A 24640-nucleotide genomic window follows, 5' to 3' on the forward strand; every position below is an offset into this window, starting at 1 on the left:
GGGCAACGGGCGGGGCAGAGAGTGTTTGCCGTGGCGAGGCCGCTGGGTTGTGTTCTGGGCACGGTCCCGGTGTTGGCCTCAGGACCACTGAAGGGGCAAGGGGCAGCGGGCGGCGGGCACTGACCAGGCGGGCGTTGCGGGGCCTGAGCTGAGCTGGGCTGGTCGGTGCGGCTCCCGCCGGTTCCTGGGCCCCGCCATGAGCCGCTTCGTGGCGGCGGCCCGGCAGCAGCTGGTGGCGGCGGCGGGCAGCAGCAGCGTGGTGGTGAAGGCCCTGTGCGGCTCCGTGCTCGCCTTGTACGGCCTTTCGTTCCTGACTGACACGGGACACGGCCTGGCCGTCACCCCGGGGTACCTCTTCCCACCGAACTGCTGGCTCTGGACGCTGCTGACTCACGCCGTGGTGGAGCAGCACGTCTGGGATGTGGCGCTGGCTCTGGGGGCCGTGCTGCTGGCCGGGGCGCTCCTGGAACCCCTCTGGGGCGCCCTGGAGCTGCTCATCTTCTTCACTGTCCTCAATGTGGCGGTAGGCGTCCTCGGGGCCTTCTCCTACCTCCTCACCTACATGGCCACCTTCAACCTGGACTACTTATTCACTGTGCGCATCCATGGCATGGGGGGCTTCGCTGGTGGGGTGTTGGTGGCTTTGAAACAGACCATGGGTGACACGGTGGTCCTGAAGGTGCCCCAGCTGCGGATGAAGGATGTCCCCATGGCGGTGTTGGTGGCTCTCGGGGTCCTGCGGCTCACCACGGTTCTCAGCAGCCCAGTGCTGGCATCTTACGGGTATGGAGTCCTCTCTAGCTGGGTCTACCTTCGATTCTACCAAAAACACAGCCGAGGCCGAGGGGACATGTCTGACCACTTTGCGTTCGCCACCTTCTTCCCTGAGATTCTGCAGCCACTTGTCTCTGTGGTGGCCAATGTGATCTACAGTGTCCTGGTGAAGATTAGAATATGTAAGAAGACAGTCAAGCGATATGATGTTGGGGCACCATCATCCATTACAATAAGCCTGCCTGGTACTGACCCACAGGATGCAGAACGCAGAAGGTACTTAAAGAAAAGTTTCCATTTCCATTCTCTAATGTGATCTTAGGAAGGTTTTACGGTGTTAAACATGCATTGATAGTGCTTCACTTGCATTATCTGGCCGGACAGAAACTTAAGCAAAGAATTGTTAGAGTAGGGAAGCCTGTTATGTATGTCTGTACCAGTTTACCAAATGATTAATACGTGTGATTTTGTCAGAGGGTTGGGATTGTGTAATACACATGACATTTCAGTGTTTTGATGTATATGGGGAGATTGAAAACCAGCTAAGTACCAGGGGCACTGATAGTGACTAGTTCAGTTCTATGAATCTAGCGTCTAACCTTGAATTCTGCTGACTAATTTGAGCCAGATGGCTGTATTAATGTTACATTTGATGTTGGTGCCTCCCAACTAAGGGAGGAGATAATTGACCAGTTCAATCCAGTGATCCTATCTAGAAATATAGAGGTGTCAGTCAATATTGGTCAGGATTGGACAGGAGAACAGAAAAAAAGTATGAGAGAATTGGTAAATATTTGAATTGCTGAAAACGTGTTGTGTAACACTGCAATAAAAGTTTTTAGAAAAGGGAAAATTCAGCTCATGGAGGCGAGGTGCCAGGTGTTGAAAAAGTACATCAAAGAATTCTGGAATACTAGTTGAAGCTAATTAGTAAAACATCTGGTGGAAATTCTAAAAACATTTGTTAATAATCTAGTTAAAGAGAAAATAATTGAAAGTAAAGTATGAGTTTTTGAAAGAAAGCTTGCACTTGACAAACATAACCATGTTTGCCAGCTACATGCTGACAATTGGTGACACAATCTGAAAATACACGGTCTGTTTTTACATGTTTGTACTGAACTCAGACAGTGTCCAGTTCTATATCATCGGAATTGTCAGTTCTGCTTGTCAAATATTTCTCAAGCTAAGTATTCAGAAATGAAAGCAGTTGTCTGCAGAGCCTACAATGAACTATGTTCCCTCCCTATGTTCCACAGGGCTCTGTTCATGGGCCTCCACTCTTTGTAATTTTTACTAATGACTTGGGTGAGGAGATTGAAGGTTGGGTCAGCAAGTTTGCAGGTGACACAAAGGTTGGAGGTGTTGACAGTATAGAGGACTGTTGTAGCTGCAGCGGGACATTGACAGGATGCAGAGATGGGTTGAGAGGTGGCAGATGGAGTTCAACCTGGATAAATGCGAGTTGATGCATTTTGGAAGGTCGAATTTGAAAGCTGAGTACAGGATTAAGGATAGGATTCTTGGCAGTGTGGAGGAACAGAGGGATCTTGGTGTGCAGGTACATAGATCTCTTAAAATGGCCACCCAAGTGGACAGGGTTGTTAAGAAAGCATATGGTGTTTTGGCTTTCACTAACAGGGGGATTGAGTTTAAGAGCTGTGAGATCGTGTTGCAGCTTTATAAAACTTTGGTTAGACTGCACTTGGAATACTGTGACCAGTTCTAATCGCCCTATTATAGGAAAGATGTGGATGCTTTGGAGAGGGTTCAGAGGAGGTTTACCAGGATGCTGCCTGGAATGGAGGGCTTATCTTACGAAGAGAGGTTGACTGAGCTCGGACGTTTTTCATTGGAAAAAAGAAGGAAGAGAGGGGGCCTAATTGAGGTGTACAAGATAACGAGAGGCATAGATAGAGTCGATAGCCAGAGACTTTTTGCCAGGGCAGAAATTAACACGAGGGGTCATAGTTTTAAGCTGTTTGGCGGAAAGTATAGAGGGGATGTCAGAGGTGGGTTCTTTACGCAGAGAGTTGTGAGAGCATGGAATGCGTTGCCAGCAGCAGTTGTGGAAGCGAGGTCATTGGGGATATTTAAGAGACTGCTGGACATGCATATGGTCACAGATATTTGAGGGTTCGTACATTAGGTTTACCTTACATGAGGATCAATGGTCGGCACAACATCGTAGGCTCAAGGGCCTGTTCTGTGCTGTACTGTTCTATGTTCTCAGATTATGCTCTGTAAAAATGTGACATCATTTAAACTTCTGCTACTTATATCCTTCATTGTCCCAAGTTCTTCCATGTGCTCACTGACCTATATTGGCTCCCAGTGTTTTCATTTTAAAATTCTCATCCTTCTGTTCAAATTCCTCAATTTCTTCGCATTATAGAGTCATACAGCTTGGATACAGACCCTTCGGTTCAACCAGTCCCCGCCAAACGTAATCCCAAACTAAACTAGTCCTACTTACCTGTTTGTGGCCCATATCTCTCCAAACTTTTCCTATTCACGTACTTATCCAAATGTCTTTTAAACATTGTAATTGTGCCCACATCCACCACTTCCTCAGGAAGTTCATTCCACATGCAAACCACCATCTGTGTAAAACAAAACATTGCCCTCATGTCTTTTTTAAATATCTTTCCCCTCACCTTAAAAATGTGCCCTGTAGCCTTGAAATCCCTCATCCTAGGGAAAAGACACCTGCCATTAACCCTGTGTATACCCCTCAAGGTTTTGTAAACCTCTATAAGGTCACCTCTTTCTAAGACATCTGCATTTATCTATTTCTCTCTCTCTTGGGGCAATCTAGAATGAGAGGTCATAGTTTTAAGATAAGGGGTAGCAGATTAAAAAGAGATGACTCGAAATTACTTCTCTCAAAGGGTCATAAATCTGTGGAACTCACTACCCATAGTGTGGTGAATGCTGAAACATTGAGTAAATTTAAGAAGGAGGTAACCATTTTTTTTAATAGTAATGGGCTGAAGTGTTATTGAGAGTAGATAGGAAAAGAGAGTTAAGGCTGACATGAGATCAGCCATGGTTGTATGAAATGGCAGAGCAGACCCGAGGGGCTGAATGGCCTACTCCTGCTCTAAAGGCTTATGTTCAAGTGTCCCTCAATTTTAAAGTTGTACCCACTGGTGACTGTGCCTTCAGTTGCCTAGACTGTAAGCTTTGAAATTCCCACCCTAAATCTTTCAAAATCTCTTTATTCTTTCAGATGCACTTTAAAAGCTACCAACCTGATCAAGCATTTGATCATCTGGTCCAGCATCTCATTGTGTGGCTCAATGTCAACTTGCGTTACAGCTCATCTATGTAGTGCCTCAAAATAGTTTACAGTGTCAGAGGTGCTGTGTTAATACAAGTTGTTGGGTAATTGCAAGTTTAGTGATTGATCAACTAAGAGTGAGGGTACATTTTTACTTTTAAATGTAGTTTTGATGAAAGGGAGTTAGTGGCTACCTAAGTGTAGCAGTATTTGGGGAGCTAGGGTTCACCAGAGTTAAATATGGAACCTAAAGTGGATGAGGCTGATAAAGAAAAAAGATGTACGGAATCCAAAAGTTAAGATGTGATCTGTATCAAACCCTTAATTAGCCACAATTGGAGTACTGAGTGCAGTTTTGAATTGTTTACTTACGGGAAAGATGTTGAAAATGCGGCACTAATGTCCTTTAGGAAAGAAAAGCTGCTGTCCTAACCTGGTCTGGGCTATGTGTGATTTTCGACCCACAGAAATGTGGTTGATTGTTAAACTGCCCTGATATGCACTGACCCAGCCAGCAACAGCCACATCTCATGAACGAATATAAACAAAAACCAAGAGACAGCTTAATGTGAGCAAACTAAAAAGAAACTTATAAACTGTCTTTTCCAACAGAAGATGGGAGGTTACAGACTGACATTTACATTTACAGGATGTGGTAGGATAGAAAGAAGAAAACTTTCCTATAATTGAAAGGTCTGGAATGAAGGAGGGAATATGGAATGAAGGAGTGAATATAGAATGATACACAAGAGATTTAGACCAAAACTTTACTACCATAGTGCCAGAAGCAGAGGTGAGGACAATATTTAAGAACAGCTTAGAAAGCTATCTAAAGGAAAGTGGAACAGAAAGAGCTAGTACACCAATTGTGTGATTTGATTTGATTTATTGTAGTCACATCTACCTAAGTAAGTGAAAAGGTTTGTGTTGCAAGCCCCATGGGAAGCGAGGGAAGTGATTGCTGGGCCCCTTGCTGAGATATTTGTATTGTCGATAATCACAGGTGAGGTGCCGGAAGACTGGAGGTTGGCTAACGTGGTGTCACTGTTTTAAGAAAGGTGGTAAGGACAAGACCGGTGAGCCTGACATCAGTGGTGGGAACGTTGTTGGAGGGAATCCTGAGGGAAAGGATTTACATGTATTTGGAAAGGCAAGGACTGATTAGGGATAGTCAACATGGCTTTGTGCGTGGGAAATCATGTCTCACAAACTTGATTGAATTTTTTGAAGTACCAAAGAAGATTGATGAGGGCAGAGTGGTGGACATGATCTGTATGGCATTCGACAAGGTTCCTCGTGGGACACTAGTTAGCAAGGTTAGATCTTATGCATTACAGGGAGAACTAGCCATTTGGATACAGAACTGGCCCCAAAGGTGATGGTGGACAGTTGCTTTTCAGACTGGAGGCCTGTGACCAGTGGTGTGCCACAAGGATCAGCGCTGGGTCCACTGCTTTTTTCGAAATTTATATAAATGATTTGGATGTGAATGTAGGAGATGTAATTACTACTTTTTCGATGATAGCAAAATTGGAGGTGTAGTGGACAACGAAGAAGGTTACCTGAGAGTACTATGGGATCTTGATCAGTTGGGCCAATGGGCTGAGGAGTGGCAGATGGAGTTTAATTTAGATAAATGTGACGTGCTGAATTTTGTAAAAGCAAATCAGAGCATGACTTAATGGTAAGGTCCTGGGGAAGAGTTGCTGAGCAAAAAGACCTTGGAGTGCAGGTTCATAGTTCCCTAAAAGTAGAGTTGCAGGTAGATAGGACAGTGAAGAAGATGTTTTGGTATGCTTTCTGTCAGAGTATTGAGTACAGGAGTTGGGAGGTCATGTTGCAGCTGTACAGGACATTGGTTAGGCCACTGTTGGAATATTGCGTGCAATTCTGGGGATTCAGAAAAGATTTACAAGGATTTTGCCAGGGTTGGAAGATTTGAGCTATAGGGAGAGGCTGAACAGGCTGGCGCTGTTTTCCCTGGAGGGTTGGAGGCTGAGGGGTGACCTTTTACAGGTTTATAAAATCATGAGGAGCATGGATAGGATAAACAGACAAAGTCTTTTCCCTGGGGTGGGAGTGTCCAGAACTAGAGGGCATAAGTTTAGGGTGGGAGAGGAAGATATAAAGGGAATGTTTTCACACACAGGGTGGTGCGTGTATGGAATGAGCTGCCAGAGCAAATGGTGAAGGCTGGTACAAATACAGCATTTCAAAGACATCTGGATGGGTATGTGAATAGGATATGGGCCAAGTGCTGGCAAATGGGACTAGATAGGTTAGGATACCTGGTCAACATGGATGAGTTGGACCAAAGGGTCTGTTTCCATGCTGTAAATCCCTCTGAAAATGTGTTGCTGGAAAAGCGCAGCAGGTCAGGCAGCATCCAAGGAGCACGAGAATCGACGTTTCGGGCATGAGCCCTTCTTCCGAAACGTCGATTCTCCTGCTCCTTGGATGCTGCCTGATCTGCTGCGCTTTTCCAGCAACACATTTTCAGCTCTGATCTCCAGCATCTGCAGCCCTCACGCTCTCCTCTGTAAATCTCTCTGACTCAGTTCAGGCAGATTATAGCAAACAAGAACATACAGATCACAGGGCTCTTAGTCAGAGCGAGGCATTCAAGGTTACATTGCACAGGAGGTACACAAACAAGATCAACATTATTTGAAGTTAGAGAGATCAATTCAGCAGTCTAATAATGGCAGGGAAGAAACTGTTCTCAAACCTGTTGGTGCATGTGTTCAAGCTTCTGTATCTTCTGCCTGATGAGAGGTTGGAAGAGAGCATTACCGGGGTGGGAGGGGTCCTTTCTGCATCAACAAGAGGTATAAATGGAGTCCATGGATCGGATGTTAGCTTCCAAGACCATCTGAGCTGTGCATTCAACTTTCTGTATTTTCTTACCATCCTGGGCAGAGCTGTTGTCATACCAGGCCATTATGCACCTGAATAGAATGCTTTTCTGTAGTGCATCTGTAAATGGTGCTGAGGGTTCTCATTGATATGTCTAATTTTTTAAGCCACCTGATGAAGAAGAGGCATTGTTGTGCCTTTTAGACTGTGGCATTTATTGGCCAGGTCCAGGACAGATTGTTGGTTCAACGGTCTCACTAAATTGAATGGACCCTGTTCCCATTTTTTAGTTCTTATGCACTGTGCTATCTCCACTCTCACCTTGCTGCAAAGTTGTTGAGAAACTTGGGTATCAAAGCACCTGGGTCTTTCTCTCAAAATGATCCTGGAACATTGCTCAATTTGGGTTCAATCAAATCTATCCAGCTCCAAATCTCTTTACCAAACACTGAAAAAAAAAGACCTGAATCCCACAGATGAGATTTGACAGCATTTGATTAACTGTGATGTTAAGAAGCCCAAGCAAAACTAGGATCAGTGTGAATTGATGGCGAAAGATGGGGTGATCTCAATGCTGAGAACGAGAGAGAGATGGTTGTGGTGGTTGAGAGCCAAATCTCCCAATCCCAGGATATCAATAGAGGAGTTCCTGGGAGCAGTGTCTTGGGTCCAACCATCTTCAGGTCTTCATGAATGTCATCATAAAGCCAAAAGTGGGGATGTTCAGCACTGCTCACAACTCTGTGAGTAATGTTCTGTGTCTCTGGATTATGGGTCCAGAAACATAACCACTTTGTTTCAGTTCCTTACACCGCACTGAAATACCCAACTTGATTATGTGCTCAAATCCCTGCAGAATGGATTGCACCTACAATGATCTAACTTAGAAGTAAGCAAGCTGAGTAGCAGAGGCTGGTCCTGTCTGTTATACTCTATGATGATGAGGTATTAAGGCTAGATAAGTGGATATCTAGATTGAAGGTGAATGAGGATGGGCAGACTGAAGTCTCTGGATGAGCGTTAGAGGTTTATGGTGATACCAATTAACATAAAAGCAAATCTTAAATTTTTCTATAGGCACATACATACTTGTTAAAAGTGGTGATTAGGGGAGGAGTGGGCAGCTCAGGAACCAGAAAAGAAGAGAGGCATAACTGAAGTATTAAACAAATAGTTTACACTGTCAATATCAAGGGAGAAGGTGCTGAGCAGGTAATTGTGAAAGAGAAGGTAATTAAGACACTGGAAGTGCCGTCCTGGTTCCCCCCTCAGTCGAAGCAAAACGCTCAAAGACACCGTATAGTTTTATCACCTCCATTTCCTGTGCTTTCACAATTGAAGAGGCAGTTTCAGTTCAGATTTAAATCTCAAATATTCGTGGGGAAACAAATGCAGAATATTTTAAGATATGTTCTCCAAATGAAACTTCCCAAATAAAACAGTCAGAATTACAGTGGCAACTTTGGTAGAGATCAACACTCTTTTGAATTTGCAATATGAAGGGGCCAATTAAGTCTTAACAATGATTAACAGAACTTAAACAGCACAGCTTTAAGATCTAATATTCTCTAAAATCTTAACAAAACATCAAACTCAAAATGTACTCATTTTGTGAATACTGTGCATTAAAAACACAATAGCAAAGATATTTTAATACAATACTCTCATCTGGCTAAAGCATGACCACTGACCCAACTGTTTTTTTTAAACAGGCATTGTAGAATTTCAAGGCATAGTTGGGGGCTCAAGGTCCTCAATTAATTTGTTTTAAGGTTACAAGTTTGATAATTTTAAAAAGGACATAATGTTATGCAATTTCAATGTAAAAACAAAATCTTCCCCATTACATAGCCCACAAAATACATTGAATCGAGATCCTGATTCAAACAAGGCAAAACAGTTCCTTAAAAGGATTTTCCAAACCAGTATTCTTAAAAAAAAAACCAAGATTTTTAAACATCAAACAATCTCAGCATGGCACAATCTACATTGAAACTTTCCTTTTTCAACTCAAGTATTGGTGCAAACTTAATTGCAGCATTTCTTTTTTTTTGCATCCCCTCAATGAAATTACATTTATAAAAAGAGAAAGGCTTTGCAGCAGACCATATGGCGCTGCAGTCCATGCCACTCTCTTTCCCCCAGAACAAAGACTCGCAGAGCATCAAATTTTGCCACAAGGGGACTTTAACACCTTTCTTACTTTGCTCGAACCCCAATTAAACACAGAGAGCTCGAACTCCAGCACAGTGTGGAGGACTTGAATCTCAAATGAATCTTCCTAGACTCAGGCCACACTACTGCGCAGAGGACTCAAACGTCAACACAAACCCACCCCACGGGACGTTAACCCCAGTACCACGTAGAGGACTCAAACCCCAGTATCACGTAGAGGACTCAAACCTCAACCTCATTCCTGAAGAAGGGCTCATGCCTGAAACGTCGATTCTCCTGCTCCTTGGATGCTGCCTGACTTGCTGCGCTTTTCCAGCAACATATTTTCAGCTCAAACCTCAATCACCCCAGCCCCCTCCCCCAGGATCCAAACCCTAGTACCGCACAGAGGACTCTAACTTCAATCACGTCCCCCCACAGGGGACCCAAACCCCAGTACCGCATAGAGGACTCGAACCTCAATCACGCCCCGCCCCACAGGGGACCTGAACCCCAGTACTGCACAGAGGACTCAAACCTCAATCATGCAGCCCCCCCAGGGGACCCGAACCCAGCACCACACAGAGGGCTCGAACCTAAATCACACCCCCCACAGGGGACCCGAACCCCAGTACCGCACAGAGGACTCGAACCTCAATCACGCCCCCCAACCCCAGTACCGCACAGAGGACTCGAACCTCAATCACGCCCCCCCCCCAACCCCAGTACCGCACAGAGGACTTGAACCTCTGCCTGCCAGCATGCTTGCAAAGCTGTGTCTCTCGACTGAGCTAATTACTGTTCGAGGAATCTGAATTCTAAAGAGGAATAGAGGCAGAGTGCCTGCAGGGTGGAGAGATAACGAGAGGAGAGTGGGGGCCTCTATGCTACTTTCTCCCCACCCCAACCCTCCTCTCATTTATCTCTGCACCCTCCAGACACTCTGCCTGAATTCCTGATGAAGGGCTTTTGCCCAAAATGTCGATTTTCCTGCTCCTCGGATGCTGCCTGAACTGCTGTGCTTTTCCAGCACCACTCTAGAAACTTGTTTGCAGCATCTGCAGCCCTTGTTTTTACCTAGAATTCTAAAGAGACACAGTTTGTGGGTAGACACAACTGCCAGATGAAATTTGTTGCAGATTTGTTGCAGTGATAGGAAGAATGCAAAGGTAATACAAAATACGAGGTAAAATGTTAATGGGGTTACAGGAACAGAAGGAACTTGGTGTATATGTACATAAATAATTGAATGTGACAGGACAGGGTGAGAGCTTGGTTAATAAAATAGACACCACCTGGTGTCGATGCAGGTTTACCGAATATAAAGACCAGGAAATCCTGTTCTAGCTTGTATAAAACATTAGTTCAATCTCAACTAGATTACTGTGTCCAGTTTTGGACTCCACATTTTAGGAATAATATGAAGAAATAATATAAAGGGACAACGGGGAAAAAAACACATGAATAGTTCCAAGGATGAGAAACTTCAGTTATATTAAAAAATTGGGGAAGTTAGGACTATTTTCTTCAGAAAACAGATAGTTGAGAAGAGATTTGATTGAGGTGTTCAAAATCTTGAAGGGTCTGGATGGAGCAGATAGGGAGTAACTGTTCCTATTAGTGGAAGAATCAATAACCAAAGAGTTCAGGTTTATGGTGATTGAAAGAAGTAATGGAAATAAAAGGAAAATCTTTTTTTGACAAAATGAGTGGTTAGGATCTCAAGTGCACTGCCTAGTGAGTATGGTGGAGGTAGCTTCCGTTGAGGATTTCAAGGGGAAATTGGATTACAATCTGATGAAAAAAAATATGCTGGGCTTTGGGGAGACAGTAGGGGATTGGTACCAGGGGAACTGTTCCCCTACAGAGGGTCAGCACTGGCCTGGTTGGCTAAACAACCTTCTGTGCTGTGTAACCATCCAGATGGCTTGTGCATCACAACATTTTCAAACCTCAGTCCATTTAAAATGTAAATATCTAATTTAATGACTTTGTTTTCCTTAAAGGGCAGTGAATCAATGAGCCTCACACCCTCCTGCACATTGGGGACCCCTCAATCAATGGCTGGTCTGGAGGCTTAGGTTGTTCTTGATACTGTTTGTGATTCCAGTCTGAAGTGAAGTCCAACAACTTGGAACAAAACACTCTCTCATACAGTGTAACAAACAGATGCAGAAGCCAAAGCTGCTTGCTAGTACAGAAGACAAGTCTGGATTCAGAGGACTCATTCAAGGTCATGCAGCTGTCGAACATCATCGTTAACTTTTGGCCCTTCGGCCCATCCTGTACACTATCCCAAACAGGATTCCCCCCCCCCCCCCCCCAACCACCAAAACACTGAATTTTCCATGACTGTTCTACCTAGCCTGCACATGCTTAGATGCTATGGGGCAATTTGCCATGATCAATCCACTTTGGACTGTGGGAGTAAACCAGGGCACGTGATGGAAGTCGACAGAGACATGGAGAATTTGCGAACTCCACATACTCATCCAAGGCTGTAATCAAACCTAGGTCCCTGGTGCTGTGGGGCAGCAGTGCTAACCACTGTGCCGCCAAGCACTTGCCCGCTACCATTCATGTGTCTTGTGGAGCTGTTGATGAGGCTAGATCGATTCACTAATGGGGGAATTTTGATAGAGTTGAAGTGGTTGGGCTTTGTCTAGAAAGAAGTGGTCATTGTCTGACATGTGTTTGAGTGCTTCATAAGCAGCCATAACTGGGGTTACTTAAACAGAACACCAACAAAACGACTGACTTCAGTGTTTATGGATTGTGAATGGAGTGGAACCGTTTTTAAATTATGGTGGCTTTATGAAGGAGGAAGCTCAGTGATGGTGACACGGGAGCACCTGGAACAATAATCATTGACCTCTGTCTTCTCGTGTATAACTTATGAGTCCAGCCATGAAGGTTTTCCAAATGAACTCAGTTTTGCTCAGTTGTCCACTGCTGTATTTGGCTCAATAATATTTGTTGCAGACAATTATTTTTAAACCTCATCTGGAACCATTTGACTCTCTGAAGGACTGGAGGAAAGTCATTTGAGCAGATTTTTATTAAAAAGGCACTGCTGTAATCGATGAAGCAAAAAAGAGCAAGTTGTTCTGATTTCTGCAATTGCAGGATGGGTGCCAATGTTATAGTTGCACTGGGCCAGCTTGGCTACAGGAGAACGCTAATTCTGGGAGCGCAGATCTTGAGCAAATAGCTGTGATGTCGTAAGGACCTACCCCAGTTAGTGAAAAAACTAAAATAGATTAGACGGAGCATCTATAATGGTGAGAAGAAAGGATAAAAGGACAACAGAAAAAATTTAAGGCCAAGCTAATCTGTGGAATATTGATTACTTGTGAGTGAGTTACAGGCTGGAATTTATTCGAAGGACTTAAATGATTTTTCGAATATCCTGTATTATCCGAGCATGTTACTGGCTGGAACCATTCCATTGATTATTTAACCCAATGGAGAGATTATTCACTGTCTCCACAGGACCTCTCCTATCTTCAGCACCTATTAGAGCATCATAACATTGGACCTTATTTAGTTTAGTAATCATATTTATGACCAGATAAGAACTTGCAGTAAACAATGAATGCTGGAGGCAAGGGCAGTGAGTTAATGAGGTAAAAAGCATCCATTGTGTAATGCCAGTTAACAAGGTAAGGAACATCCATTGTGACTTAATCTTTACTGTTGATGCTCGCTGATTGGGTCACCATTACAATCATTATGGATGCTGCTCCCCCTAAGTGACTATATCATTCCTTAAGAATCTGCTGTTTGAGAGAAGTCCGAGAACTTGTGTCTCTGTGCACATGGGCGACCGTTCTCTCTCTCCAAGGCCTGGAATAAAGATGGAGAAGGTAAAGCCATACTGCGTCTGAGTGTTTGCTTCGACTGATACGGGGATAGGGAAATGGGATGACAAAAGTAGGTTGGCTTCTCTCCCTCTGCTTTGCAGACAGGTACTTGAAACTTTTGTATGGAGTTTGTTTAGTGTAAGATTATAGCAGATTTATTTCAAGTGTATGGCCTGTGACTGTATTAAAGGGTTAAAATGAAACTGAATTGCTGCATTTTAAGACTTGGTTTTTGCTTTTGAGGTTGATGCTCCAGTGGTTCCTTGCATTTTTGTGAAATACATGCATCCGTTAATTCTGTTCTATCCTTGCAGGAAATGGTTCTTTGCAACAAATAAGTATTTGTGTTATGAGCTGATTTTAATTGTACTCCATTGTTCTGGTTAAAAAATATTATTCTCTCAATTCTGTGAAGTACACTTGAAGGTTTCAAAGAGTTTTGATGACAATGTAATACTTTTCAGCTGTAGTTATTTTACACAAGTGAATCATCATTCTCATGTAATATACTTGGCTTACACCAGTGCTTTGTGATAAACATATCTTTTGAAAGAGAGGCTTGCATTTATGTAGAATTTTTAATAATCTCAGGATGAACCAAAGCCCTTCACTTTCAGAAGCCTAGTAATTTGTATTGTAGGAAATATGCACTGCAGATTCCCACTGATGCTTTTAAGGGTTAGTTAAGTGATTAATGTTGACCGGAGCACTGGGGAGAACTCCCTCCCTGCCTCCCTCCCTCCCTCTCTCTTTAAATAGTGTCAGGGAGTCTTTTATGTTCACTTGACAGGGCCTCAACTTAATGTTTTACCTAAAAGGTAGCACCTTCATTACTGTAGTATTTAACTATTCTCACTGTAGTGAGAGACCAGATTATCTGCTTCATCTTTGGAGTCAGACAGCCTTTTACTTGTATTTAGTGGCAGCACTCTCACTTAAGCTGACACCTGGAAAACTTCAAGATTGTCAGAGCAAACTATAATGGGATGTCATTATTTTCTCCCCCAGAGGATCATAATTTCATCATACAGCATGGTACATGGGATTGAGGATAACCTATTAGCATGAATAAAGGATTGGTTGATGGACAAAAAGAGTTGGAACGAATAGATCATTTTCAGGTTGTCAGCTTGTTTCCAGGGGACCAGTGCGATGATCAGCAATGAGATCTCAGCTATTTACTGTTTAGTAGTATGTAAATTGTGTTGTTAAGATCCTGTGAATCCGCTGAGAAGTAAGATGCACAACACCAGCATCCTCAAACAGGTTAACATCCCCAGTATTGAGGAACTGACTACTTTTGATCAGCTACGATGGGCTGGGCACATCATCCGCATGATCGACACGAGTCTCCCCAAGCAGGTGCTGTACTCCCAGCTTCGAAACCGCAGGTGAGCCCCAGATGGACAGAGGAAGCACTTCAATGATATGCTCAAGGCCTCGTTGGTAAAGGGCAGTATTCCTACAGACACCTGGAAATCACAGGCCCAAGACCTCCAAAGTTGAGGTGGAGCATCCAGGAAGGTGTTGAGCACCTCGAGACTTGCACCGGAACGAAGTGGAAGCCAGGCGAAAACAGCAAACTGAGCATACTGCCCACATCAATGCCCCATCTATTTGTTCCCATGACCACCATCTATCCCAAGTGTAACAGAGCTTGTGGCAGCTGTAATAGTCTGTGCAACCACCTACAGACTCATCTTGAGAGTGGAAGAGATTCATCCTCATCTGCATGGGACTGCCGAAGATGAACAATATTGTTAAGATACAAAGGTGAAGATGTTGTTTCATGAAGTACATAGTGCCTGCTGGGACACAGCTAGTAAAAAGCAGATATGTAGCATCCTATTAATAAACCTAACATTAATCAAACAAAAGTATTCATGTCCAGTTTTGTACTTCAGCTTGCTTGGGATAGGAATCACATTTGCAATCTGTGTTAATAATTTGATGAATAGACTGAGCGTAGTATATAGCTTTGTTGATGTAAAGCTAGGTTGGAAAGTAAGCTGTGAGGAGGACACAGTCTGTTAATGTAGACAGTTTAATTAAGTGGACAATGAGCTAGTTAGGAAGAATAGGAATATTCACAATATTTTTGAAATAGAACATAGAACTGTACAGCATAGAAATGGACCAAGTGTTGTGCTGAACATGACGTGAAGTTAAACTAAACCCTTCTGTCTGCCCTTGGTCCATATCCCTCCATTTCTTGCATATTCATGTTCTTATCTAAAAGTCTCTTAAACATCCCTTTCATAGAACACAGAACATTACATTGGCCTTGATGTTGTGCCAATTTGTGGAACCAGGCTGAAGCCCATCTAGCCTACACTATTCCACTTTCATCCATATGTATATCCAATGACCATTTAAACGTCCTTAAAGTTGGCAGGTCTATTACTACTGTTGCAGGCCATGCATTCTACGCCCCCTACTTCTTTCTGAGTAAAGAAACTACCTCTAACATCTGTCCTATATCTATCGCCCCTCAATTTGAAGCTACGCCCCCCCTCGTGCTAGCCATCACCATCTGAGGAAAAAGGCTATCACTGTCCACCCTATGTAACCCTCTGATTATCTTGGATGTCTCAATTAAGTCACTTCTCAACGTTCTTTTCTCAAACGAAAACAGTCTCAAATCCTTTAGCCTTTTCTCATAAGACCTTTCCTCCATACCAGGCAACATCCCTAGTACATTTCCTCTGAACCCTTTCCAAAGCTTCCACATCCTTCCTATAATGTGGTGACCAGAACTGTACACAATACTCCAAGTGCAACCGCATCTGACTTTTGTACAGCTGCAGCATGACCTTGTGCCTCCAAAACTCAGTCCCTTTACCAGTAAAGCGAACACACCATATGCCTTCTTAACAACCCTATTAACCAGGGATCTATGTACATGGATACCAAGAGCTCTCTGCTCATCTACACTACCAAGAATCTTCGCATTAACCCAGTAATCTGTATTCCTGTTACTACTTCCAAAGTGAATCACCTCACACTTTTCCACTTTAACTTTAGGTAATTTCATGGCCCCTTCTTCTCTCCTAATTCCCTCGTGTTCTTTCCTGATTTCTTTATATTCCTCTCACGTCCTATTCCGTTTTAGGTTCCTAAACCTTTATTTTTTTTCCTTTTAACTAAATTCACAACCTCTCTCGTTATCCAAGGGTCCCATAATTTGCCATCCTTGCCTTTCCGCCTTACTGGAACAGTCCTGAACTCTGATCATTAGGTCTTTAAACAACTCCCAACTGTCGGTTGTGGACTTGCCTGATAACGGCTCCTCCCAATTAATACTCCGTAGCTCCTGCCTTATATAGGCCTAATTTGTCCTCCCCCAATTTAATACCTTTTTGCAAGGTCCTTCTTCTTATTCATAGCTATTTTAAAACCTAAGGCATTGTGATCACTGTTTACAAAATGCTTCCCACTGAAAGGTCAGTCACCTAGCCAGGCTCATTAGCAATACAAGATCCAGTATAGCCCCTCATGTAGTTGGACTATCCAAATACTATTTCAAGGAAGCTTTCTTTGATGCCCTTAACACATTCTGCCCCATTTAAGCTGCTTGCTTTGAGGGAGTCCTAGTCAATATTGGGTAAGCTATAGTCACGTACTATGATAACCTTGTTGTTATTGCATCTTTCCATAATCTGCCTACATGTTTGTTCCTCAATATCTCATTAACAATTGGGGCCCCTATAGTATAATCCTATCAGAGTGTCTGCACTTATCCTATTTTTGAGCTCTACCCTTATTGCCTCAGTGGATGAGCGTCTCTGGGTGCAGATGTGATCAGTGCAACAGCTCCATTCTCTTAATCTTCCTATCTCCATCTAAAACAATGAAACCCTGGAAAGTTGAGTAGCCAGATCTCAACTTAGTCTCTGTAATGGCCACAACATTATTGTACCTTTTACTGATCCAGGTTCTAAGCTCAGCTGCCTTGTCTATAATATTCCTTGTGTTAAAATAAACACACTTCAGCCCATTAGTACTGTTGCACTCATTTACCTGTCTGTGTTTGTCCTTCCTTTCTGATTTACTAGTCCTAATGTGTACCTTCCCCTCAATCCCTCCATTTGCTGACCTGCTTCTCTAGTTCCCAGTCCCCGCCACTCAAGTTTAAACCCTCCTGAGTGAGTAATAAGTTAGAGTCAGGGAGGTGTACAGCACGGAAACAGACCCTTCGGTCCAACCCGTCCATGCCAGATATCCCAACCCAATCTAGTCCCACCAGCACCCAGCCCATGTCCCTCCGAACCGTTTTTATTCATATACCCATCTAAATGCCTCTTAAATGTTGCAATTGTACTTAGCTTCCACCACAGCCTCTGGCAGCTCATTCCATACTCGTACCACCCTCTGAGTGAAAACGTTGCCCCTTAGGTCTCTTTTATATCTTTCCCCTCTCACTTTAAACCTATGCCCTCTAGTTCTGGACTCCCCAACCCTAGGGAAAAGACTTTGTCTATTTATCCTGTCCATGCCCCTCATAATTTTGTAAACCTCTATAGGGTCACCCCTCAGCCTTTGACGCTCCAGGGAAAACAAACCCAGCCTGTTCAGCCTCTCCCTATAGCTCAAATCCTCCAACCCAGTCAACAACCTTGTAAATCTTTTCTGAATCCTTTCAAGTTTCACAACATCTTTCCAATAGGAAGGAGACCAGAATTGCGAACAATATTCCAACAGTGGCCTAACCAATGTCCTGTACAGTCACAACATGACCTTTGAACTCCTGTACTCAATACTCGGACCAATAAAGGAGAGCATGCCAAACGCTGCCTTCACTATTCTATCTACCTGCGACTCCACTTTCAAGGAACTACGAACCTAGACTCCAAGGTGTCTCTGTTCTGCAACAGTCCCTCGGACCTTACCATTAAGTGTGCAAGTCCTGCTAAAATTTGCTTTCCCAAAGTGCAGCACCTCACGTTCATATAAATTAAACTCCAACTGCCACTTCTCAGCCCATTGGTCCATCTGACCAAAATCCCGTTACCGTCTTCGCTGTCCACTACACCTCCAATTTTGGTGTCATCTGCAAACTTACCAACTTTACCTGCTATGTTCACATCCAAATCATTTATATAAATGACGAAAAGTAGTGGACCCAGCACCGATCCTTGTGGCACTCCACAGGCCTCCAGTCTGAAAAACAACCGTCCACCACCAACCTCTGTCTTCTACATTTGAGCCGGTTCTGTATCCAAATGGCTAGTACTCCCTGTATTCCATGAGATCTACCTTGCTAACCAGTCTCCCATGGGGAACCTTGTCAAACGCCTCACTGAAGTCCATATAGATTACATCTACCGCCCTGCCCTCATCAATGCTCTTTGTTACTTCTTCAAAAAAACTCAGTCGAGTTTGTGAGACATGATTTCCCCTGCACAAAGCCACGTTGACTATCCCGAATCAGTCCTTGCCTTTCCAAGTACATGTACATCCTGTCCCTCAGGATTCCCTCCAACAACTTGCCCACCACTGACATCAGGCTCACTGGTCTGTAGTTCCCTGGCTTGTCCTTACCACTTTTTTTAAACAGAGGCACCATGTTAGCCAACCTCCAGTCTTCTGGCACCCCTCTCCCATTTTCTTCGGTTCCACACAAAGGCCGTCTTGCTGATCTTTGAGGGGCCCTATTCTCTCCCTAGTTACCCGTTTGTCCTTAATGTGTTTGTAAAAACCCTTTGAATTCTCCTTTAATTCTATTTGTAAAAGCTATCTCATGTCCCCTTTTTGCCCTCCTGATTTCCCTATTAAGTATACTCCTACTGCCTTTATACTCTTCTAAGGATTCACTCAATCTATCCTGTCTATACCTGACATATGCTTCCTTCTTTTTCTTAACCAAACCCTCAATTTCTTTAGTCATCCAGCATTCCCTATACCTACCAGCCTTTCCTTTCACCCTAACCAGAATATATTTTCTCTGGATTCTCGTTATCTCAGTTCTGAAGGCTTCCCATTTTTCAGCCGTCCTTTTACCTGCAAACAACTGTCCCCAATCAGTTTTTGAAAGTTCTTGCCTAATACCATCAAAATTGGCCTTTCTCCAATTTAGAACTTCAGCTTTTAAATCTGGTCTATCCTTTTTCATCACTTTTTAAAATCTAATGGAATTATGGTCGCTGGCCCCAAAGTGCTCCCCCACCGACACCTCAGTCGCCTGCACTGCCTTATTTCCCCTGAGCAAGTCAAGCTTTGCACCTTCTCTAGTAGGTACATCCACATACTAAATCAGAAAATTTTCTTGTACTCACTTAACAAATTCCTCTTCATTTAAACCCTTAAATGGCAGTCCCAGTCTATGTTTAGAAAGTTAAAATCCCCGACCATAACCACCCTATTATTCTTACAGATAGCTAAGATCGTTGTTAAATATTGGTGTTCTGAAGGATTTGGGTAACCTCGTACGTGAAATAAAAAGTTAACATGAGTACAATATTCAATTGAGAAGGCAAATGGCATCCGTGTCCTTCATTAAAGTTGGAGTACAAGAGTAATGGAGTTTGCTGCAATAAAATGAAGCTTTTGTGAGAGCATGCCTGAAATTTCTTGTACAGTCTTGGTGTCTGAATTTCAGAAAGGATATACTTTAGAAGAGGTGCAATGAAGATTACTGGAATGGCAGAACTGACCTATGGAGAGAGATTGAGTATAGAGAGTCCGTAGTCCTAGAATTTAGAACTTAAGCAAGTTTCGTTTAAGTGTAAAATTTTTAAACAGTTTGACAAGATAGATATTGAGATATTGTTTTACTCTGGCTGCAACATTTAGCATTAATCATTCTCAGGATAAGGAAGTTGCATTTCAGGTTGAGATGGTGAGGTTTCACTTCATGACATGAATCTTTGGAATTCTCTATCCAAAGGTCTCTGGGTGACCCATTATTGAGTATATTCAAAATTGTGTTGAATATTGTAAAATGATTCAGGGATGTGCGGCCAAGAATCACCAATGATCTTATGAAATAGCAGAACACCTCAAGATCTACATACAGCCTCCTTTTGTTCCTATTATGTTTTAATGCCTTGGTTCAGTTAAGTGTGGAGCCAATTTGTTCAACTCTGAGTGAATCTTCAGTAACAGCCCAGCTGAGGCACAACCATGTTTATGTTTGTTGACGAACTCCAAGCATAGTGGTCTTTATGGTTGTCTCAACAGCCCTCAGGTTGCACTATAATCTCCGCCTAACCACAATCCTTATTTCAGTTAATGTCTTGCCTGAAAGATGCCCTTCTGAAAAGATTCTCTCCATTGCACTAAAGTGCCACCTAGATTGTGGCCAAATCCTCAAGATTTTTTTTTAATTACCAAAACTAGCTCACTCCATCACCATTGCTCTTCTGAGAGCTCGAAGCTACAGATTATGCACTGAATATCTGGCTTGGGCAGGTAAGTAGTAAGTAGCAACACAGGTGCCAGGCAATGACTTTCTCCAACAGGGGAAGTTTCAGTGGCAATGGCTCAGCCTTTCACCATCCTGGGGATCACTATTCTGACCACATGATGAAAGGCTGTGTTCCTTTAAAACAAAAGTCAGGAACATGATGGATTACTGCTAGTTGGAGCTGTGCATCTCTGATAGCTAGAGTATTCTAAATTGCCTGAATATTTTGAAATAGTTTCTCAGTATCCAAAGCTAAAATCTACAATATCACATCACAATATCTGATACATTTAGATCCAATTCTAAATTGGATGAGTTTTGAAAGAGGTGTGAATGCCTTTTGGATGCTTCCCTTAACCCAGCTAAAACTAACTGGGACAATATGATAAGGCACCAGATGTTGTCTCCTATGGTTCTCTTCTCAGCCTATAAACATTGATCATTTTATTTTATCAATTTTAGAAGAACCTAGCATTTAGATATAAGCATATACTTAAATTTTGAAACTGAGCTACCTAATCTGTGTTAAGACAGGAAAAAAAACACTGCTGGAATTCAACGCTCAACTCATTGAGCTAACTGAGCTGTGCCAGGATCAAATTATTACTGCAGTGGAATAGTATAGCCTGTATTCAAACTGTTGTTGTACTTGGCCTCTCCGATTTTAATTCCAGGATTCTAGAGGTGGGCCAATGTTCCATGCTTGCTGACTTAGAAAATGATTGATAGACTGAGAAATGGAACATTTCTCCACTTCTTTCAGCAGATGATGGCGTTGAGCCTTGCAGATCAGGTATCACATTTGCAGATGTAAAGTAAAACCTCAGTTGATATACGTGCCTCTTACGATGCCAAATTAAAATCTTCCACCTCTTACAGACTCGATGCAGTATCATTAAATGTACTGTGGTGCTTCTGCCTAGGAACTGAATTAATCCAAGCAAATTTTGTTGAATTCTTGTAGCCAGAGGAGGAAACTGGTCACTGAGATAGTATTTCAAATCTGCCTCTGCATTCTACTGTTTTCCTTAAAAAAAAAACTTGCATTTGTGGAAAACTGGTGGCAGTGTAGTGTTATATGAGATGGAGTGAGAGTTCCAAACTTCTTTTATTTCTTTGCTTCTGACTAAAGATGGATTGAATTTGAAGACGTGAACTGGAACACCTGCAATGGATGAATGTGAAGATGTTATTTTTAATCTTGGGTAGTGTGTGTAACCTCCTTGAATACAAATTAGGCAGAAGCAAGTGACTTCTGAAAAATGCATTTCTTAGAAATCAAATGCAGAAAATGGTTCTTGCTATCAGTTATTTTGTACATTAATGGCTCTGCATTTGCAATGGGTACTGGACAATTAACGGTACAGGTAAGAATAATAGTCACTTAACAATAAAAATCAGTAGCATTTAAATGTGCTTAGTATAACTTACTAGATTTGAAATGCTTTTATTTTTGGTGTGTGGTGAATGTTTGAACTGATTTGCACATTGAATAATTTTTTTTACTTTCTGCTCTTTACCCCCAGACAGTTGGCGTTGAAGGCTTTGAATGAACGGCTGAAACGTGTTGAAGATCAAGTAGCTTGGCCTAGTATGGATGAAGATGACAAAGAAGACTTGTCTGATATGCCTTTACTTCCAGAGAGCAGCAAAAGCGATGGAGATGATTCTGGAGCAGCAGAACACATTGCATTCCAAGGTCTTTCATCAGGATCTTAAGAGACCATCAATTGAGTGGGAATGAAATTGACTTTACTGCTGCAGGTATCATCAGTAGTACTTCAAACTGTTTAACTGCAGCACCTTCAATTTGTTTGGAAAATAAGCGTGGCAGAAAATAGAAGATTATAAAGGCCTGTGCAACTGTGGTGCTCATAGCCCAACTTCAGCAAGATTTAATGTTTCTTTAACTCAAGGTGGTGGCTGTAACAATTAGAGGAGGAATTTGAACTGGTGATGAATTAGATGCAATTTTTGCTGTTTGTTCAGAAAATTCATTAATTTGCAGTCATTTTTTGAAGTGTCCTTTTTGAATAAAGTAATTAATTAACATAATTGAAATGTAAAGGAAGCTCAGCAAGGGGAGGTATGCTACCATTGAAATCAGATCAGAAAGAACTGTCTGAAAATAACATCTTGGCTCTCAAGTTGTCCTTTTCGGATAAAGTGCCAAAAAGCGAATTATTTTACTTTATGAGACCATACCATCTGTGGGGTATTGAAAATTGGCACAAGTGAATCAGTTTCAGTAGTTTTCTACATCTGGAGATTTGTTATTGCGTCTGACGTTATCACATTCTTACTTTAATGAACTCACCTTTTGCAATTTTTTTCTTCTCACTAACTTCCTACCATCACGTGTCTGAAAGATTTGTACCATTCCAAATTATATGTGATTGTAAGGGTGAACCAAATCCAAAATTCAATCATGTTGGGTAATTTGATGTCCCTCAGTATTTTCCTCCATGCTCCCTTTATTCTTCCATCAAAATGTGTAAATAGTATGATTACTCAGTAAAAATTGCTTCAATTTGATGATTTTTGATAGAAAGCAAAAATGGGCTCTTCTCCCACTTCACTATTGGACAGGTTTGGGAGATTGCATTCTCAAAAGGCTGACAAATTACTGGTGCTGGTCCTGATTCTTCTGCATATAAGCTGTACATGCAGTTTCTACAAATGTACTTGGAGTGAACTGATTTGGTTATATGGTATTTTGTATCCTGTATAATTGTAAAAGGAACAGTGAAGATTTGTGAAAATATTCACTTCAAACAACCACTGATTTCCTTATAAGCTGCTTGGCTTGTTTTCTTTTGTGAAATATATAGATCTGACAAGGCCTATTTCCATACTTCTGTTCTTCGCTGCTACCACATATTGCAAGAGTCAAGAGTTTCTACCCAAGCCCAGGCTTGTTCAAATACTTGACTCAAATGGCAAACAGAAACTGGACAAAATTCCATAACCCATCTATGATTGGACTTTTTTTTTTTTACTGAACCCTCTACGAAATGAGTTAAGAAATCAGTACAATAAATGTCTTAGTGTTTTTTTGGAAACCCCATTTAAAGGTGTGCATAAAGCTAACTCCTTTATAATCATCAGTTTCTGCAGGGTGATTGATGTCAGACAGTGCTGAATGTGGTCAGCATTTTGCTGTGTAGACACCATTCTAGTTTTGTCTCAGAGTTTGATAATGATTATGGTAAACATAAAGCAGATATCATTTTTAATACATTTAACTGTACAAGATACTTTAATGTAAGATTGTTTTTTAAAAAACACAAGTATTAGTTGCATCTAAGTAATTTAATGTTATCTTGATTATCTGTGGGTGAAGTGTCATTGTCATAATGCTGTGCTGTGTACCTTACCAGAGTAGCATTTACCAACAGACTAATCTCTTTTACTGGGCTTCACTTAAATTGTAGGTTTCTTTTCGATTCTCCCGATGTATCATAGTTGCGCAGGTCAGTACAATAAACTTTGCAATCTCATGTGTTCACTTCTCATAACCCCAAAAAAGGATTGTTTCAGTTGTATTCATCAACCAGGTAATTTTTTTGTTCTTTTTCTTGTGCTTGCAAGTCATGGTGAATAGGATTAATAATTCAGAAAATATGAATTCAAATCCCACAAGGCAGTTTTTGAATTTGAATTTGTTTTTCTTTAATTTGGCAAGTGAAAATTGTTTATCGGTGAAACATTATGAAAGCGCAACCCCTGAAGCTGTCAGATTGTCATAAAACCTCAACTGATTCACAGAAGCTCTTTGGGGAAAGAAATCTGCCATTTTTATCTATAGATATCCATATGTAACCCCAATTCTGCACCTCTAGTTGACAATTAGCTGCTGTCTGAAGCGACTTGCAAATCACTCAAACTGCTATACTGTACCATCAAAATAAAATGGCCACTGCCAGCACCACCATAAGGCAGCTCTTGTCTTGCCAAAAATGTCCACAATCTTAGGATAATTATTTTTTATATCAACCATTTCATGAAGAAGACCAAAGTTATTTTAATTAATATAAAAAGATAAGCAAAAGCAAACCATTCAGAATTCCAGATAAGCAGAAGAATGAATGTGAGAAGAGTCATACCCTATGCCAATCACCTGAATGGGGACATATCATCTCGCTGTAGGAGCTGGTCTTGAATTAGCTTAATTTTATATAGATCCTATTCAAAGCCTTGATACCAAAATGAGGAGATTTTCATAGAACAAGGAAGTTAAGAGGAAATGTCTCAAATGATTTATACTTCATGACTTGCTCATCAAATTGCATTCGTGGAAGTTGG

At 42.0% G+C, this 24640-nt stretch overlaps 1 protein-coding gene across 1 annotated transcript; it reads left to right on the top strand.

The window, feature by feature from the left end:
* Positions 1 to 23846, top strand: tmem115 (transmembrane protein 115). The gene is made up of 2 exons (XM_043708450.2): positions 1 to 1050; positions 21862 to 23846. Exons 1-2 carry the CDS (start codon positions 197 to 199, stop codon positions 22052 to 22054), a joined length of 1047 nt encoding a protein of 348 aa, XP_043564385.1. The 5' UTR covers positions 1 to 196; the 3' UTR covers positions 22055 to 23846.
* The last annotated feature ends 794 nt before the right edge of the window (positions 23847 to 24640 follow it).

The sequence above is a fragment of the Chiloscyllium plagiosum genome, unplaced genomic scaffold (assembly GCF_037043375.1).
Source record: "Chiloscyllium plagiosum isolate Xiang-an unplaced genomic scaffold, Cpla_swu_hap1 HiC_scaffold_14, whole genome shotgun sequence".
In the NCBI taxonomy this organism is placed as follows: Eukaryota; Metazoa; Chordata; class Chondrichthyes; order Orectolobiformes; family Hemiscylliidae; genus Chiloscyllium; species Chiloscyllium plagiosum.

Coding starts and splice junctions, on each gene's coding strand:
- tmem115 (XM_043708450.2), top strand. CDS start 197: ATGAGCCGCTTCGTGGCGGCGGCCCGGCAGCAGCTGGTGGCGGCGGCG. Junction 1,051..21,861: donor CAGGATGCAGAACGCAGAAG/GTACTTAAAGAA, acceptor CTTTACCCCCAG/ACAGTTGGCGTTGAAGGCTT.